The 18,796-nt window shown below is 40.0% G+C and overlaps 1 protein-coding gene and 1 pseudogene across 5 annotated transcripts in view; one reads left to right on the top strand and one right to left on the bottom strand.

Annotated features, from left to right (window-relative positions):
- Positions 1-18,796, top strand: part of KIF23 (kinesin family member 23) — a 34,799-nt gene that overhangs the window by 3,086 nt on the left and 12,917 nt on the right. For 3 of the 5 annotated variants that reach the window (XM_058427615.1, XM_032175995.2, XM_032175993.2), the window contains exons 3-11: positions 77-205; positions 4,347-4,452; positions 4,692-4,828; positions 5,036-5,145; positions 5,859-6,029; positions 8,765-8,877; positions 9,322-9,443; positions 12,382-12,484; positions 18,463-18,542. In XM_058427615.1, coding sequence (XP_058283598.1) covers positions 77-205; positions 4,347-4,452; positions 4,692-4,828; positions 5,036-5,145; positions 5,859-6,029; positions 8,765-8,877; positions 9,322-9,443; positions 12,382-12,484; positions 18,463-18,542 — 1,071 coding nt within the window. Of the gene's footprint in view, positions 1-76; positions 206-4,346; positions 4,453-4,691; positions 4,829-5,035; positions 5,146-5,858; positions 6,030-7,985; positions 8,028-8,764; positions 8,878-9,321; positions 9,444-12,381; positions 12,485-18,462; positions 18,543-18,796 lie in introns of all 5 variants that reach the window. The other 2 variants (XM_032175994.2, XM_032175992.2) reach the window with 1 other exon arrangement.
- Positions 17,455-18,098, bottom strand: LOC116482494 (acylpyruvase FAHD1, mitochondrial-like; annotated as a pseudogene).

Raw genomic sequence — 18,796 nt, 5'->3', positions numbered from 1 at the left:
AGAAACTTAAGTGAAAAATCAGGCAAAAGGTCAAACTTTGTTCTTGCAGCACCTTCCCACCTTCCTGTTTCTTCAGGTATACTGTAGGGTGCGCCCACTGGGCTTTCCTGATCAAGAGTGTTGCATAGAAGTGATCAATAACACAACTGTTCAGCTTCATACTCCTGAGGGCTACAGACTCAACCGAAATGGAGACTATAAGGAGGTAATTCTGATTTGGACCAAGTTGTTTTTACTCAATATGTTGTTTCCTGAATGACTTCTACATTTTTAAATGTAACAAAGTTCATTTGTGAGCCCACATTTTCGAAAGACTTATTTACTTCATTATAACCACTGTATCTAAAGTGTTTTTGACTTCTGGGATGCACAGACATACCTTTGGTATGCTGGAATTAGAGGATTGCTTTTAGCAGATAATTTCTTACACTGAGTATTATTGTTTTTTAGAGCATGTGTTAGGGATGATTTAATGTGGAATGATACATGATTGTGCTAGGCAGTTTTATATATACAACTTCATGTGTGGAAATGAAAATAACATTTAATAATAGGCGTTGTATACTTGCATCAATGCAGTGTTTTTATTTTTAACAAAATTTTGAGTCAACTCAAAAATATTGTTTAGCAGATGTGCTAAGCTAATAGCTGGAGGGTGGAAGGAGATTTAAAAAAAATGAGCATGACATACTCCTTGCCTTTAGAAAGTTTATAACTTAAGATATATGGTAAACAAATAATTCTCATATAAATAAGAAAGTTAGGTGTGCTAAAGATGAGGGGACTGTGAGAAGGCAGTAGGATTAATTCAGGCTACCATTTCTACTTCTAGCTGTCACTCAATCTTCTGTGCCTACTATTCCTGTGAAATTGCTCTTCAGAAGACTACCAGTGGCCTCTTTGCTGCTAAATTTGATGTATACCTCTTCATCCTCATTATAACCTGTTTGTCAGCAGCACTCTCCTGTCTCCTCCTCCAGCTCTCCTTGTATCTTCAGCTGAAACCTTTTCTCTGGCTCTAAACATTCAACCACTTACTTGATATCTCTGCTTGGATGTCACGTGTGCATCTCAAATTTTACATGCCCAAAAAGGAGTTCTTGATTTTTCTTATTCCCTCTCTAAATACTTCCTCCCTTGTTCTCTTCTCAAGGAACGGCACTGTCATCTGTCCAGTTGCTCAAGCCAGAAACCTGGTACCTACCTTTTACTTGTTCCTCCTCATAACTAGTTCATTAGTAGCTCCTATGAGTTATATTCCAACATGTGTCTTGAAACTGTCCTTTCATTTCCATCTCCACTGCCACCACCCTAGTCTGAGCCCCATTATTAATCACTGAGACCAGTGCTACTGTAATGAAGGAGTAGCTTTTTTATTTTTAATGCATCACAGCTGGGACTTTTGTACAACTTGTGCTAGATGGAACTGCCCGTGTGAGTTAGACAACAGGGAACTAGTTCATAATCTCTTCATAGAGATGAGCCTGTTGACTACGTGCTGAAATACTGATAATTGAGCAGTGCCAGATGCCTATAAAACTTTCTAAACATTTGGCGGGGTGCGGTGGCTCATGCCTGCAATCTCAGCACTTTGGGAGGCCAAGGTGGGCGGATCACCTGAGGTCAGGAGTTCAAGACCAGCCTGACCAATATGATGAAACCCTGTCTCTACTAAAAATATAAAAATACAAAAATTAGCTGGGTGTGATGGCGTGTGCCTGTAATCCCAGCTACTCGGGAGCCTGAGACAGGAGAATCACTTGAACCCGGGAGGCGGAGGTTACAGTGAGCCGAGATCGTGCCATTGCACTCCAGCCTGGGCAACAAGAGTGAAATTCCATCTCAAAAAACAAACCAACAAAAAACAACTTTCTAAACATTTAAGTAGTCTGGTAACCGATCTCAGACTGGCATTGGTTTGCTGAGTGTGCTTTGGGTATCATTGACAAGACTGCCAAAGCCCAACTGCCTCCACTTGGAATCTTCTTTAATCCATTTCTACAGAGCAGACAGAGTGATCTTTTAAAACATAAAATCTCATTTTCCTGTTCAAAACCTTTCAAAGAATAAAATCTTTAAACAGACAAAATCCTGCTTCATCTGCCTCCTGTCTCTCCACCTTCATTCATCTTTTAGTATTCATCCAATCCTTTGAGTTTCTTGGATAAGGCAGAATCCTGGCTGTTAGCTGTTGCCTTAACCTGGACTTCTCTTTTTCTGGGTCTTAGCATGGGTCATCATTGGGTTTCAGCTTAAATATCACCTCCTCAGGTTGTATAGACTACCCAATCAGAAACAGCACCCCACGACCCCTCTCCCCTGCTCTGTACTTTGTGTACGTCCTTTACTTAACCACAATCTATTTATTTACTTGTTTATTGTCTTTACCATAATGTAAACTTCCGGGGAATATGTACCTTATATGTTCTGTTCATCAAATAGTAAATGTGGCTTCAGCAAGAATGAGTGGTCTGGGAGGGTTTTCTGGAGGAGCAGGTCTTTAAGGATATAATATAGTTAAACACTGATTTACTGAGTTTTACTTCTTTAAGTAAATTTCAACTATGTATAAATAAAGGTATCAAGTAGGTATAAAAAGCTTTGATGGGGAATAAAAATAATCACTGCTTTCTGACAGAAGGCAATGTTGTATAACGAAAAGAACATTGCTGTCGGGCATGATGGCTTACACGTGTAATCCCAGCACTTTGGGAGGCTGATGCAGAGGGATCACTTGAGATCAGGAGTTCAAGACCAGCTTGGCCAAAATGGCGAAACCCCATCACTACTAAAAATACAAAAATTACCCAGCCTGGTGGCGTGCGCCTGTAATCCCAGCTACTTGGGAGGCTGAGGCAGGAGTATTGCTTGAACCCAGGAGGCAGAGGTTGCAGTGAGCCGAGATCCCGCCACTGCACTCCAGCCTGGGTGACAGAGTGAGACTCTGTTTCAAAAAAAAAAAAAAGAAACAAAAACATTGCACTAATGATGGCTTTGATACTAATTAACTACATGGGCTCAGAGAAGTTTCACCTTTGGGCCTCAGTTTTCTTTACCTTGAAAAGAGGAAGTCATTCATGAGGACTGTGAGGTCATCTATCTTCTCAGTATTGGCCTATGTGTATCCTCTCAGTTCCAAGATTCTTTGTTCTTTTTGAACTCTAAAGCTGTTTTTACAGGATATTTTATTAATTGTATTTAGAGAGCCTTGATAATTGAAGTATTCTTGCTTTCTTAAAGGTCACTATTTATTTAAAATGTATTTCATGTAAGAACTCAGAGATGAGATAATATTTACAAGTTTACTTCTGGTTTTAAAATATAGTACATCAAAACGTGGTATTATGCTGCTATGCCATTTTACTTTATGTGTCTTTTTTCTTTTTCTTTTTTGAGACAGGGTCTCACTCTGTTGCCCAGGCTGGTGTGCAATGGTGTGACCACAGCTCACTGTTTTTTTGTGGGGTTTTGTTGTTGTTGTTTTTACTTTTAAAATTTTTTATTAGGTGAGCTTGCCCAGGCTGGTCTGTTAACTCCTGGCCTCAAGTGATCCTCCTGCCTCAGCCTTCCAGAGTGCTGGGATTATAGGTGTGAGCCACTATGCCCATACTGTGCTATTTTAAATGACACCTTTATAAAGAAAAACTAGGAAACAATAAAGTTGTGTATGACATAATGCTTGTAGATTTCCACAAATCTGTGACAATGAATTGTTATAATACCTTTTGATCTTTGTCACTTAATTAAAACAAAATCAGCCTTAGATTAGAAGCATTAGTGGACTTAAGACTTTTCTACATTTTTGGCTGGGTGTGGTGGCTCATGCCTGTAATCCCAGCACTTTGGAAGGCTGAGGCGGGTGGATCACCTAAGATCAGGAGTTCAACACCAGCCTGACTAACATGGTGAAACCCGTCTCTACTAAATATATAAAAATTAGCTGGGTATGGTGTTGCACGCCTGTAATCCCAGCTACTCGGTAGGCTGAGGCAGGGGAATCGCTTGAACCCAGGAGGCGGAGGTTGCAGTGAGCTGAGATCGTGTCATTGCATTCCAGCCTGGGCAACAAGAGCAAAACTCCATCTCAAAAAAAAAAAAAAGAATTTTCTACATTTTCTTTAGTAGTTGTGACTGAAAACATTTACCAGTTTATAATTGGTATAATATAGGTATGTTGTGACTTTTTAGTAACTGAAAAACTAAGGGTTCCAACTGTAAAGACCATTTGTATTTTTTCTTTGCATGCTTAGATCTTAAATGTCATAAACACCTTAAGTTTCAGTAGATGTATTTTTAGCCTAGATAATAGTGGAATTCTATTTAGTGCATTTTTTCTCTCTCCACAGACTCAGTATTCATTTAAACAGGTATTTGGCACTCACACCACCCAGAAGGAACTCTTTGATGTTGTGGCTAATCCCTTGGTCGATGATCTTATTCATGGCAAAAATGGTATGATACGACTCTTGGAGTTTTGTTGGATTTTCCTTTTTCTCCTCTTCTGATAAAACTTTTTTGATATTTATATATTTGATTTATGTTTGGCATTGAATCCATATTTAATTTGTTAGGGTGGTGCTAAACTTGCCTTTTTTGAGCTGGCTAATTGTTAGTGTTTTCTAACGCAGTGAAGAAATATTGTAAGTGGAGAACTTCTAAGATATAACTCATTGTGACTTGCTACACTGTAGGTCTTCTTTTTACATATGGCGTGACGGGAAGTGGAAAAACTCACACAATGACTGGTTCTCCAGGGGAAGGAGGGCTGCTTCCTCGTTGTTTGGACATGATCTTTAACAGTATAGGGTCATTTCAAGCTAAACGATATGTAAGTATGATTCTTTTGTGTTGTGACTATCTTACTGGACTAAGACACCTATGGATACAGTAGTAGTAAAGAAGAACCAAAGCACTGGATTCATTTTGAAACCTTAACTGTTCCTTAGTTTTTAAACATGTTTCTTACTATTTAAGTTAAATTCTAAAAAATGTGGTGTGATTTTTTTTTTTTTTTTTTTTTTTGCCCCCACTTCAGGTTTTCAAATCTAATGATAGGAATAGTATGGATATACAGTGTGAGGTTGATGCCTTATTAGAACGTCAGAAAAGAGAAGCTATGCCCAATCCAAAGACTCCTTCTAGCAAGTAAGTAATTATATTTGTCTGCAGCACTGGCCTAGGGGCACAAGATTCTTTCCTTTGGTTTGCCCAGACATGAGGAATGGTGAACATTAAATAGAGAAGTTGACTTTTGTGAGATTAAGGAATGTTCTTAAGTTCTTTGCTCAGATGTTTTCTCTTTGGCTTTGAGCACATTTTGTTTCAATCACTGTTTTAAGAAGGTGCCACTCTGGGTGGGGAGAGGGTATAAAAGCCTTTGTTGTGTGTTCGGGAGGACGTGGGAATACTGTTGGCAAACCATGAGTATGAATAAAGCTGCTTTGTGCATTTCTGCTTGTAATTGCAGATATTTATTGTATCTGTTAGTTTCCCCTTGGGATCATTTACTTTTTTTTTTTGAGACGGAGTCTCACTCTGTTGCCCAGGTGGAGTGCAGTGGCATGATCTTGGCTCGCTGCAACCTCTGCCTTCCGGGTTCAGGCGATCCTCCTGCCTCAGCCCCCCAGTAGCTGGGATTACAGGCACATGCCACCATGCCTGGCTAATTTGTATTTTTAGTAGAGACGGGGTTTCGCCATGTTAGCCAGGCTGGTCTCGAGTTCCTGATCTCAGGTGATCCGTCCACCTCGGCCTCCCAAAGTGCTGGGATTATATCTGTGAGCCACCATGCCTGGCTGGGATCATTTACTTTTAAAATGGACTTACAACGTATACAATTGAACTTTTTTTTTTTTTAGACGACAAGTAGATCCAGAGTTTGCAGATATGATAACTGTACACGAATTCTGCAAAGCAGAAGAGGTTGATGAAGATAGTGTCTATGGTGTATTTGTCTCTTATATTGAAATATATAATAATTACATATATGATCTATTGGAAGAGGTGCCGTTTGATCCCATAAAACCCAAGTAAGTAGTGAAGAGAGCCCCTTCTTAGCTGTTAATGTTGGGGAAGTTACTTTGCCTCAAGGAGCTTTAGTTTCTTCAGTTATGAATGAGAATAATGCTTGCATTTGTTTTCAGAATGAAATGATATAATTTGTATATTACGTGGTTTTGTGTTTGAGTATGTTTATTATTAATTAGATATGTACCTGTATTAGGAACTAGTGGGTTAAAGCATCTAAGGAGAAGAGGGACCCAAATATTCATCTTGGAGATTACTTTTGAAAACTCTGGGCCCTGGGCTATGTTTTGAGAAGGATCTTAATTATATAATTAAGAACGTTTCAAGAACCTAAGACAGTAAAAAGAGTTTTGTAGCCTCTTTAACCACCTGTGTCTTGGTGATTTCTACAGGCTGGAGCCTAAAGCTGTTATCTGTACAAGTAATACTTACATACCTTCTATCATTCATTAATAGGGTGTGGTATCTGCACTATAATTCCACCAGAGTTGAAATACTACTTCCTAGATTTTCTTGAGTCTTGCCTTTCTGAGACGTAAGACTGGTTACCACTTGGCACCACAAATGGTAAATCTGCGTTTGTGCCAGAGTTGACCCTGGGATCTTATGTTTAATATTAGTATCTTGTTCCTGAGTTGATGGTTTTGTTTTTAAGCTAAAGGCTTGTCTTTAATGCTGTCTTTATTAGGGCCTCTCAGGACATAAATAATACAAAGACCTGTGGCTTATATTTAACTTTGTATATCTAATGGAACATTATTGGAGAAACAGCTGGATTTAGAAAATCATTAGACTGAGAATACATACCAGTATATCCACTTTTAATTACATGAAAAATTTATGGACTCTGGTTGAGGCCATACTTGATACGAGTATTTCTGTGGTTCTTAGTGAGTCACATTTTGATACAGTTATCTTCACCAGAGTCCTTGAATTTTCATCACATTGATTGGGAAAACAATTACAATATGGCTAAGTAAGCTAAATGTAAAAATATTAATACTCTTAATACTAAGAGTTTATGCCAAGGAAGACTCTTTTGCTCTATTTAACCTTTCTTCAAGTGAGAACTTTACAAAGGGACTTATTTCTGGAGTGACCTATCTTTATTTACCCTTGGAATGTTGGTAATAGTAAAAATACTTGGGTTAGGTTGTGGAGCAATACATGGAAGAGTTAAAACCTTGTGAGACAGTTACTTTTTATTTTTTTTTTTTTGAGACAGGGTCTTGCTCTGCCATGTCAGCTCACTGCAGCCAACCTCCTGGGTTCAGGTGATCCTCCCGCCTTAGCCTCCTAAGTAGCTGGAACTACAAGCACAAGCCACCATGCCTGGCTAATTTTCTAATTTCTTGTAGAGATAGGAGTGATAGGGATCTCACTATGTTGCCCAGGGTGGTCTCGAACTCCTGGCCTCAAGCAATCCTCCCACCTTGGCCTCCCAAAGTGCTGGGATTACAAGTGTGAGCCACCATGCCCGGCCTGACAATCACTTTTTATATCAAGCTAATTACTTTCCCATTTGTTTTAAAGTGTCAACTGTCTTGACTCTAATCTTGAGTATACCCATTTTCCTGTATGCCCATGTGCCAACTTTTTGTTTGGTTTGTTCTAAATGAGATTATTTTCAAAGGATCATATCTTGGCTTTATTTACTTATACAAAAGAAGATTGACAAAAGTACCTTGTGTGCTTTGTAACCTTTCTGGGTAACTCCTTAAATGAACATACAAGGGCGCTTGTTTGGCCCTGAATTCAGATTTAATTTGTTAGGTTGGTGTTAGACCTGCTTTTTTAAGCTAGTTAACTTTTAGTAGTTTTTAATACAATGAAAAACTGTTACAAGTGGAGGGTTTTTAAGATATGACTCATTGTGACTGTCACATAGTCTGGACTGAACATGTTGGTGTGAGATGGCTGCTGTAGAAACAGTAACTTCTACCTTATTCCTTTGGTAGGTGGAACAGTTGCAGCACACCCATGAGGAACACAGATTTTGTGTATGTGATGGTGTTGGCTCTTTTCTTAAGGAGAAGGGTGCAGTTATACTATGGTTGGCATTCTGTGGCATGTTTGCATGTAGGTTATTTTCCATTGTCACTGGGCTGACTGCTGTCTGTAAGCCCTCCTTGCTTCCTGAAAAATCTGCTATTGACTATCAGTGATGGTGGCTGGTAAATGTCTCTACCCTCACCATTCACAAGACTTAAGACCAAACAGGTAGCTCTCTTACCCAACCTTCATCTTGTCATACAGTCTAAAACTTCATAAGCCACTTCGAAAGGATTGCCACTCCTGGTATATACCAAACTCTTTCTGAATTTGTTTTCTGCTGTTGCTGAGGTCGTCAGAACTGGTTCTATCTGCGAGTCTTTTCAAATTAGGAAAATACTAGATTTTGATGCTTAACCTGTGCATGTGATGTTGCTGTAATACTACTTTGGTCTCTAAATTGTTTAGTGTATTATTTCATGTGCTTTCTTAGAGCAAATTAGAGCAAAGCTTTTAAAACAAAATTGTTTTCTGTTATCTTGTAACTAATCTTGACTATTTAGCTTTACAATCTTAACTAAGTTTAATATTTCTCTGGAGTATTATACATTATTTATTATAAAATATATATAATTTTCATTAGAAGAATAACATGTCATGTCACTTGGCGTTTTAGTCCTAGTCTTAAATGAAGATACTGGCATCTCATAATTTAGGAGACTAATCTTTTTTTTCTTTCCCATAGACCTCCACAATCTAAATTGCTTCGTGAAGATAAGAACCATAACATGTATGTTGCAGGATGTACAGAAGTTGAAGTGAAATCTACTGAGGAGGCTTTTGAAGTTTTCTGGAGAGGTTAGAAATACCTAGAACTAGAAAAATACAGCCGGGCGCGGTGGCTCACGCTTGTAATCCCAGCACTTTGGGAGGCCGAGGCGGGCGGATCACGAGGTCAGGAGATCGAGACCACGGTGAAACCCCGTCTCTACTAAAAATACAAAAAAAAAAAATTAAAAATTAGCCGGGCGTGGTGGCGGGCGCCTGTAGTCCCAGCTACTTGGAGAGGCTGAGGCAGGAGAATGGCGTGAACCCGGGAGGCGGAGCTTGCAGTGAGCCAAGATTGCGCCTCTGCACTCCAGCCTGGGTGACAGAGTGAGACTCCGTCTCAAAAATACAGAATGATAAATATCACCTAGAGTTGCTACTAAATTTGATGGCAATCTTTTCTGACTTATTAGAAAGCATGTGTAATGAAATGACTGAGTTCAGGTTTGACCAATGATTTCTCTGTTGTCCTAGGCCAGAAAAAGAGACGTATTGCCAATACCCATTTGAATCGTGAGTCCAGCCGTTCCCATAGCGTGTTCAACATTAAATTAGTTCAGGCTCCCTTGGATGCAGATGGAGACAATGTCTTACAGGTAAAGTTGTAGTATGTGGAGTTTTTCTGGTTCTAACTCTATCCTTAATTTTTGGAATTAGAGTAATCCAGCCAACATGGCAAAAACCTGTCTCTAGTAAAATTGGAAAAATCAGCCAGGCATGGTGATGCACCACTCCTGTAATCCCAGCTACTTGTGTGGCTGAGGCAGGAGGATCGCTTGAACCTGCGAGGCAGAGGTACAGTGACCTGAGATCGTGCCACTGCACTCCAGCCTGGGTGACAGAGTGAGACCCTGTCTCGAAAAAAAAAGTTAAATTAGAGAGGTTTTATTGCAATGAAGATTGCTCTAGAATAAACATACAGTTGGTTCTCTGTATCTGTGAGTTCTACATCTATAGATTCAACCGTGGATTGAAAATATTCGAAAATAAAATGCCACCTTTGTGCTGACCATGTACAGACTTTTTTTGGTCATTATTCCTTAAACAATACAGTATAACAACTTGTTACATAGTGTTTACATTGTATTAGATATAAGTACTCTAAATATGATTTAAAGTATACAGGGCCGGGCGCGGTGGCTCACGCTTGTAATCCCAGCACTTTGGGAGGCCGAGGCGGGCGGATCACGAGGTCAGGAGATCGAGACCACGGTGAAACCCCGTCTCTATTAAAAAAAAAATACAAAAAATTAGCCGGGCGTGGTGGCGGGCGCCTGTAGTCCCAGCTACTCGGAGAGGCTGAGGCAGGAGAATGGCGTGAACCCGGGAGGCGGAGCTTGCAGTGAGCCGAGATCGCGCCACTGCACTCCAGCCTGGGCGACAGAGCAAGACTCTGTCTCAAAAAAAACAACAACAAAAAAAAGTATACAGGAGGGCTGGGTGTGTGCGTGCGTGCGTGGCTCATGCCTGTAATCCCAGCACTTTGGGAGGCCAAGGCAGAAGGATCACTTGAGGCCAGGAGTTTGAGACCAGCCTGGACAGCAAAACAAGTCTCTTGTCTTTGCAAAAAAATAAAATAAGGCTAAAAAATAAAAAAATAGAATTTTAGAAGGTGTATGAGAGGATTTGCATAGGTTATATGAAAATACTACACCATTTTATACACAAGACTTGAGCATCCATGGAATTTGGTGTCTGTGAAATTTAGTATCTGTAGGAGATCCTACAACTAATCCCTTGAGGATACCAAGGGATGACTCTGTATGTAGGCGATGACATTAAAAACTTTTTTTCCCCCATTATTATAGTTTTGGGAAGCTGGATATTGAATCTTAGAGCCTGAATTTTGCTGTGAAAAAAGTTTGCAAATCTTTAAAAATCTCTTTGGTAGAAGTGATAAAATAAGACTGATTTTTTTCTCTCTGGCGACTCATTCTGTAAGTGGAAATTCAGTTAATGGTTTTAAAATGTCAGTAATTCATTTTTCAGGGTAGGTATAGTTTAGGAAGTGGCCAGTGTTATAAGTTGTTCATCTCTTGGTTGATAGGCCAGTAGGGTCCCCCATATGCAGATCACTATTTACTGCCTGGCCTGCCACACTACAAGGCTTGTGTCAATTAGTAACAGCATTTGAGTCTCAGTATACATAATCTAATAACTGTAACCCATTAAAGTGTAATTTTATTCAAACTGTATCATGAAATTGTGGCATTATGAAGGTTTATAAGTGACAGGAGTGGTATTGAAGACCTCCAGGGTTTGAATGCTCATTTCTACTTATTTACTGACTAGCTATAATAAAACCTCATTATAAGGTTGTAAGAATTAAAGGAGGCAATGCGTGTGAAGTTCTTAGTCCAGTGCTTAGCTTATAGTCAGCACTCAATAATTGTTAGCTAGAAAATAGTTATAAGGGCCAGGCGCGGTGACTCATGCCTGTAATCCCAGCACTTTGGGAGGCCGAGATGGGCGGATCACGAGGTCAGGAGATGGAGACCATCCTGGCCAACATGGTGAAACCCCGTCTCTACTAAAAATACAAAAATTAGCAGGGCATGGTGGCGCATGCCTGTAGTCCCAGCTACTCGGGGCTGAGGCAGGAGAATTGTTTGAACCAGGGAGGCAGAGGTTGTAGTGAGCCAAGATCGCGCCACTGCATTCCAGCCTGGCGACAGAGCAAGACTCTGTCTTAAAAAAATAAAAAATGGTTATAAGTCAGCCTTCCATATACACGTGATTTTCATTGAATCACATCTAATATTACAGCATCAGTTCGGTACCACTTGACTTTCACTTCTTTTTATAAGAATTATCTGCTGGGTGTGGTGGCTCGCCCCTGTAATTCCAAGCACTTTGGGAGGCTGAGGCGGGCGGATCAACTGATGTCAGGAGTTGGAGACCAGCCTGTCCACATGGTGAAACCCTGTCTCTACTAAAAATACAAAAAAAATGAGCTGGGAATGGTGGCACATGCCTGTAATCCCAGTTACTCGGAAGGCTGAGGCAAGAGAACCGCTTGAACCCAGGATGAGGAGGTGGTAGTGAGCAGAGATGGCGCCACTGCAATCCAGCCGGGAGACAAGAGTCTCGCTCTGTCTCCCAAAAAAAAAAAAAAATTATTATTTATAGCATTATGAAATTATAAGATTATTAAATATCTGATTATAGAAGAATTTAGGATAATCCTGTTCTGGACTCTTATTCAGCAAATATCTGCTGAGTTCCTACTGAGTGGTAGGCACTGTGCAGCATGCTGGTGATAAGGTAGTAAAAGACAGAGTCCCTGCTCTCAGGGAGCTTACTGTCTGATGCAGAAGGAAGACCAGCCAATTGACAAGTAATCATTAATGTCATGAGTATATTTATCATACTCTTAGCAAACTCTCCCCTAAAATATGTATCCTTTGCCTGTCCTGTGCATTTTGTACTGTGCAAATGTTCATTAAGACTTAGCTTCTTGATATAAATCTATTTAAAGAACATTGTAAACCAGTTATAACCCATTTTAAGTTATTGGCTTTGTGATCTTTTTAGGAAAAAGAACAAATCACTATAAGTCAGTTGTCCTTGGTAGATCTTGCTGGAAGTGAAAGAACTAACCGGACCAGAGCAGAAGGGAACAGATTACGTGAAGCTGGTGAGTAAAGCATAGTATTTATTTATTGCTACAACTTTCAGAAACTTGCAATGCCAGTTTATTATCTACTTATCAATGGGTGGTTCTTTGTTTTTTGTTTTGTTTTGTTTTGTTTTTTAATTTTTATTTTATTGAGACGGTCTTACTCTGTTACCCAGGATGGAATGCAGTGGTGTGATCATGGCTCATTGCAGCCTCAAACTCCTGGGCTCAATTGATTCTCCCATTGTAGCCTTCTGAGTAGATGGGACTACAGGTATGCACCACCATGTCTGTCTAATTTTTAAAAATTTTTTGTAGAGATAGGGTCTCCTTATGTTGCCCAGGCTGGTCTCAAATTCCTGGGCTCTAGTAATCTCTCACCTTGGCTGCCCCAAAGTCTTGGGATTACAGGAATGAGCCACTGTAACTGGCCTTGATCGTGGTTTAAGCACAATTGTCCTCCATTAGATAATTTAGAGGCTAAGTTTATAGTTAGGCTGGTTTGGTATCAATCTATTACAATACATTGATTTCTTTAAGAATGAGGAAAGTTGTATTCAATTAGTCTGGGTGCGGTGGCTCACACCTGTAATCCTGGCAATTTGGGAAGCCAAGCCATGTGGATCACTTGAGCCCAGGAGTTCAAGACCAGCCTTGGCAACATGATGAAATCCCATCTATACAAAAAATTAGCTGGGTGTGGTGCATCTATAGTTCCAAGCTACTTGGAGGCTGAGGTGGGAGAATTGCTTGAGCCCTGGAGGTCAAGACTGCAGCGATCCCTGATCTCACCACTGTACTCAAGCCTGGGCAACAGAGAACCTGTCTCAAAAACAACAACAACAACAAAAAAGGAGTCTATTTTTAGTGTTGTAGGTCAGTATTGGGGCCTTGAAATGTTATTTCAATATTTATTAGTGGTAAAAATTGGCTTCTAGAGATGGGAAAATTCTGAACACAAGCCAATTGAAGGCTTTAAATATATATATATAGCCAATCTGTATATGTGTTTTTTAAAATCCATGCATGTTATGTCCTGTTGCCTTTTTATAGTTTTTTAAAAATTAATATATCATAGTTGTACATACTTTTTGGGTATATGTGATATTTTGATAGATGTATACAGTGTGATCAAATCAGTAATTGGGTTTTCTGTCACCTTGCATGTTGTGTTTTATGTTAATAAACATGTATTGAGTACCTACTGTGTACCAGGAATTAAACACAGATACAAAGGACACAGTCCTGCTGGAGAGAGCCCATCCTAATAGAGGAGATCAGGAGATAAACTAGATTGTTTGAGTAGAGTATGATGAGAGTGCAGGGTAGGGCTGCCTAAACCAATCTGGGAGTGGGAAGGTGAAAAATTGAGTAGGAGTGAGCTGTATGAAGAAGGATAGGATTAAAGGCAACGTTCCTATCCCAGGAGGCAGTTGCTTGGTCCTGAGATAATATGGCAGAGTCAAAGTAGCTGAAGTAGAGGATACAAGTTGGTGAACTATGAGAACTGAGGCAGGAGAGCAAGGCAAGGTCATGAAGACCCTTGTCTGTCATATCAAGAAGTTTGAATTTTATCTTGAAGGAATAATGTTAGCTGCCAACTATTAAGGGTCTAGTGTGTATCATAGTATCCACACACTAGATAGGTAGGATTGTATCACACTCATTTTTCAGATGAGGAAATAGGTTTGGGAAGGTTAATTTTCTCAAGGCTGGAGCCAGGTTGGTTGGACTCTCACAGCTTGTGTCTTTATTCTATGTCATACAGCCTCCCCTTAAAGAAGGGTTAGTCTTTTAGAAAGATCGTTTTGCCAGTGTAGAGAAATAATTTACCAGGGGTGAACCTAAATATATGAAAGAGCAGTTAGGAGCCTTTTGCAGCAATTCAGGTATGCAATTGTGTGACCTGGAGGCAAAGATCAGACAACACGGAGAGCTAGTTAGGAAGCAGGTCCAGCTGGATGTGGAGAATAAGGAGGTGTTTGATTGAGGAGAAGCGGTTTTCGGAGCAGGTATAGGCAGTTAATGAGTTGCGTTTGAAATGTTCGATTTATGCAAGTGAAAGTGCCTTGTAATTGGATGCAGAGGTACATGGATTTGGAATCAGAGAGATTTTGATTTGAGATTTATAGGTTTAGGCTTTGCCAGTAGAGAAATGATTGAAGCAGTTGGGTGAGGTAAGATAATTCATAGCGAATGGAGAGGAACAAACTGAGACCAGAAGCTTGAGGAACAACAAGCCCTTGATTATTAGCTTGGGACGGACAGAGAAGGGTGATAGCTAAAAGGGATTTGGGGGATTATGAAATGATGAAAAAATACACACACACATTATATATGTACATTAGAAGATAGTAAAGACTTGAGTTTCTTCATATGCTGAAGAGATGATGTTTAAGTCCAGTGGCGAGAAATGGGGCCTTTAGAGCTGCCTCTACCCTGGGCCAAAGGACTCAATTTGTCTGAATCACTTGAATTTCATGAGAGTGGACTGTGTGTGTGCTGTCTGTCATTGTCTACCCAGTGCCGCTTACCTACTAGGTGTTAATAATAAAGTGGTGATTATTGGTGGAGCAAGATCCCAGAAGAGGCAGGAAAATCTGAATCTAGATCCAAGAGGAAGGATTAACTTTGATGGGACAAGAGCTGGGTTGGGAAGAAAGTAAAAACTTGAAGTTTTGGATGCTTTGGGGAAAAGCTAGAAAGGACTGTTAGTGTTAATACAGAGTTAGGGAGTGAGAGTAGAAAAGGAGATTGTAGTCGGGGCATATGGCAGAGACTCCAGGTTTTTAGAGGTGGTACACTTCTGAGGGATAGGGTTTGGGCTGTCAGCTGTAATGGAATAGAGATAAAGATTTACTGGAGTTGGGACATTGGGACCCTGTGACTACAGCATATGAGAATGATTGTTGTTCTCATGGATACCAAAATAAACCAGGGACTGGCATATAGGAGGAATATTTCAAGGCAATAGGGAGGAACTAGGAAAATGTTGCTAGCCTCTCCCTCTGTTTACCATACTTGTAGAATGTCAGCCTTTAGAAAACAAGTAGCTTTTTTTTTTTTTTTAACTGAAAGGCTACAGGGCTGCAGCAGGAGATAAATGGTTAGGTTGCAGGGCTGTGTGCCATGGATGTAGGGTGAAGCCTATGGACCCTTCCTGGTATAGTATTTCTGAAGGTATAACACAGAGAGGATTACAGTGGAAACCAATTGCATTGAAATGTGTTTTAAAAGTATTCTTAAGTTTGTCATACAGTAATTATGTGCTTCTTTATTAATACCTTAAAGACACAGCAGCAGGTCTGATTAAATAAATGCAGTGTAATGATGAACATGAATATCTTGATGAGCAACAAACTGTAACATGCTATAAAAATATCTGTGATTTGTATTGATACCAATTACAGGTACTACTAATGCTGTGGTTTTTGGCCTGCATTCATAATTGAAGGAACTAGTGATTTCCAGTTAGTTTGGTAAAAAATAAATTATGTAATTTATTTTCCATCTAAGTATGCAGACACCTCATAATGTTCCCCCGGACAATACAGACCTCAGGTTAAGAACCCCTCACCACTAGGGAAAGCTATCAATGGATTATTTTGTGAGAGATTTGAAGATGCAGGGACATCTGTTAATAACATGAGTTCCTGAGAGCACAGTGGGAGAAGAAAGAACATTAGGAGTTTGGGTCAAGGAACATAAATCATGAATCATGGAATATTACAGAGGTACAGATGAGTTCTGTATTTCTGGAGGTGTATCCAAGATCCTCTGTATCCTTGGGAGTCCAAGGGTGAAAGCATAATCGAGTTAGCTGACCTCAATCAAGGTTCCAAAATGAACTCATTCTTATGGGGTCTAATCAGATGAGAGGTGCATTCTTGAAAGCTTGATTAGACTGTTAGGCTTGCCTTGGCTCAGAAATCCAAATAAGAGTGGTCAGAAGTAACAAGTATGCCACCTAAGAAATCCTTGCTGAGATGTAGAGGGGACAGAGTTAGCTGATTCCAAAGACACTTGACTGTCAGAAACAACAGGAGAGCCCCTCTAGATGCAGCAAGAGCTTCAGACTCTTGCATGCTTCTTATGAGAATCTAATGCCTGATTATCTGAGCTGGAATGATTTCATCCCAAACCACACCCCCCAAGCCTCAACTCATCTGTGTAAAAATTGTCTTCCATGGAACTGGTCCCTGATGCCAGAAAGTTTGGGGATCTGCTGCCTTAGAGAATATATTTTATTTATTTTTATCTTATTTTATTATTTTTATTTTTTAGCCACATAAAAGGCAGCACACTTATTTGGAAAACAATAATTTCAAAATCATCTCCTGAACTCAGAATCGATGGGTCAGGGTAGATACCCTAAGTAAACAGGTGAAATCTTCATTAATTGTTCACTTATTAAGTAAAAATTTAAATTAATTGAGTATGTACAGCAGTGTTTTTCCACATTTCCCTGATAAGAATCATTTGGAGTGCTCTGTAAACACAGCTTCACTGGAGATTAATACTATCAAATTGATTTAGTGGCGCTGGGATGGGCAACAGTAATTTGGAAATTTTTATTTTTACAAATGCTTCCTGATAATGACCAAGTCCAAGGAAATTTGGGAAACACGGATCTGGAACATAACTTTCAGTTTTCCCTGCAGTTTTTAAGTCTTGAACAACTGATCATCCTAGAGATAACTCACTGAAAAGTCTTCTCCAGTCCAGTTTTACGAAAGAAAACTCTTTAGAACATTTAGTTTGATAAAATGTTTCCGAAGCATCAGAAGTACTCTACTTTGGCTTTTAAAATTTCTGGCCCATCCGTTCTAGTTCACGTTTTCTTGAAGAATCCATCTTCTCTGAGTTGAGCCATAGCAATCTAATCATTTTTTTAAATAATTGGTTTCTTATTAAAGGATTGTGACATTTAATAGCTGTTGTTTGCCTTTGTCTTCCTCCCTTCTCCCTGAAACTTGTTAAGAAATGACTCAATATTCTGGCCTTTCCACCTTCAATCTCATACTGACCACACCATGTATGCCAGCCTGGATCTCATTGTTTTCTTTAACTGGTCCAACTGCCTTTGGTGTCCTGGTCAAGATAATATCTCCTTCTTCCAAGGTCATGATCTTAGAAACATAGTTGATGATATAGGGGATAGAAAAAATCATGGAGGATGTCTCACCCTCCTGTCTTGAGTTCGCCGTTGACCTTGAGCCAGAGCCTCAGATTGGGAGGATCAGGGATCTTCTCCTTGGGCACAAACGCACTGACTGGGCAGGAGGCCGTAAGGCTCTTGGCCAGAGTCCAAGGCAGCCCCCTCTTCTTGTCCTGCACGTCCCTGGCAGTCATGTCCAGGCACGGGGCATAGCTGCTCACGTAGTCCATAGCTGCGCGGCCATGCTTGCCCATCACCACGCCCAGCTCCAGCTCGTGGTGCAGGTTGCAGCTGTATGCAGGCATGAGGATGGGCGAGCCCTCAGGTGTGTAGGCCGTGGACAGCTTCAGGAACAGCACAGACTCGCTCAGCACCGCGTTGGCATCTCCCTGGTGTGGTCCCATAGTTCCTCCCCACACAGACGATATTCTTCCCCCACCCCTAGAAGCGGGACAGTGGCCTGGGGGTCGCCATGATTCCTGCCAATTGCCTAGAGAATATATTTTGATATGAGGATATTAAACATCCCTATCTAAGATATTCTTTCAGAGAATTTAGGATTTGGAAGAAACCTTATAGTTATTAACTGTAATGTTGCATTTTGTGGAAAATCCTGTTGATAGAATCCCTGAAGGATGGCTGTTTAACCTTCCCAGAAATACTGCTATTGAAAGAGAGCCTGGACCATGCATAGACAGCTCTTTATATTGAGCCGCAAAAACTTGTTATTTATAATTTCTATTAGTTGTTTGAAGTTGAGATTTTATAGGCAAACAGAACACACTGTAGCTACTATACTGTTGTTCTGAAATAGCATCTATGTATATTTTTCTGTCAGGTAATATTAATCAGTCACTAATGACGCTAAGAACGTGTATGGATGTCCTAAGAGAGAACCAAATGTATGGAACTAACAAGGTAGGCAGCAGCCTTCTCTGACCTTTTGTATAGTTTCATTTGTGTGCATTTTTTGCTCTGATCTTTTGAATAGTTTCATTTGTGTGCATTTTTTTTGCTCTGATCTTTTGAATAGTTTCATTTGTGTGTATTTTTTTTGCTCCGATCTTTTGTATAGTTTCATTTGTGTGCATTTTTTTTTTGCTCTGATCTTTTGTATAGTTTCATTTGTGTGCATTTTTTTTTTTTGCTCTGATCTTTTGTATAGTTTCATT

This window comes from Hylobates moloch, unplaced genomic scaffold (genome assembly GCF_009828535.3).
Source record: "Hylobates moloch isolate HMO894 unplaced genomic scaffold, HMol_V3 SCAFFOLD_14, whole genome shotgun sequence".
Lineage (NCBI taxonomy): Eukaryota > Metazoa > Chordata > Mammalia > Primates > Hylobatidae > Hylobates > Hylobates moloch.
The sequence above is the reverse complement of the archived record's forward strand: the minus strand, read 5'-3'. Positions and strand labels throughout refer to the sequence as shown.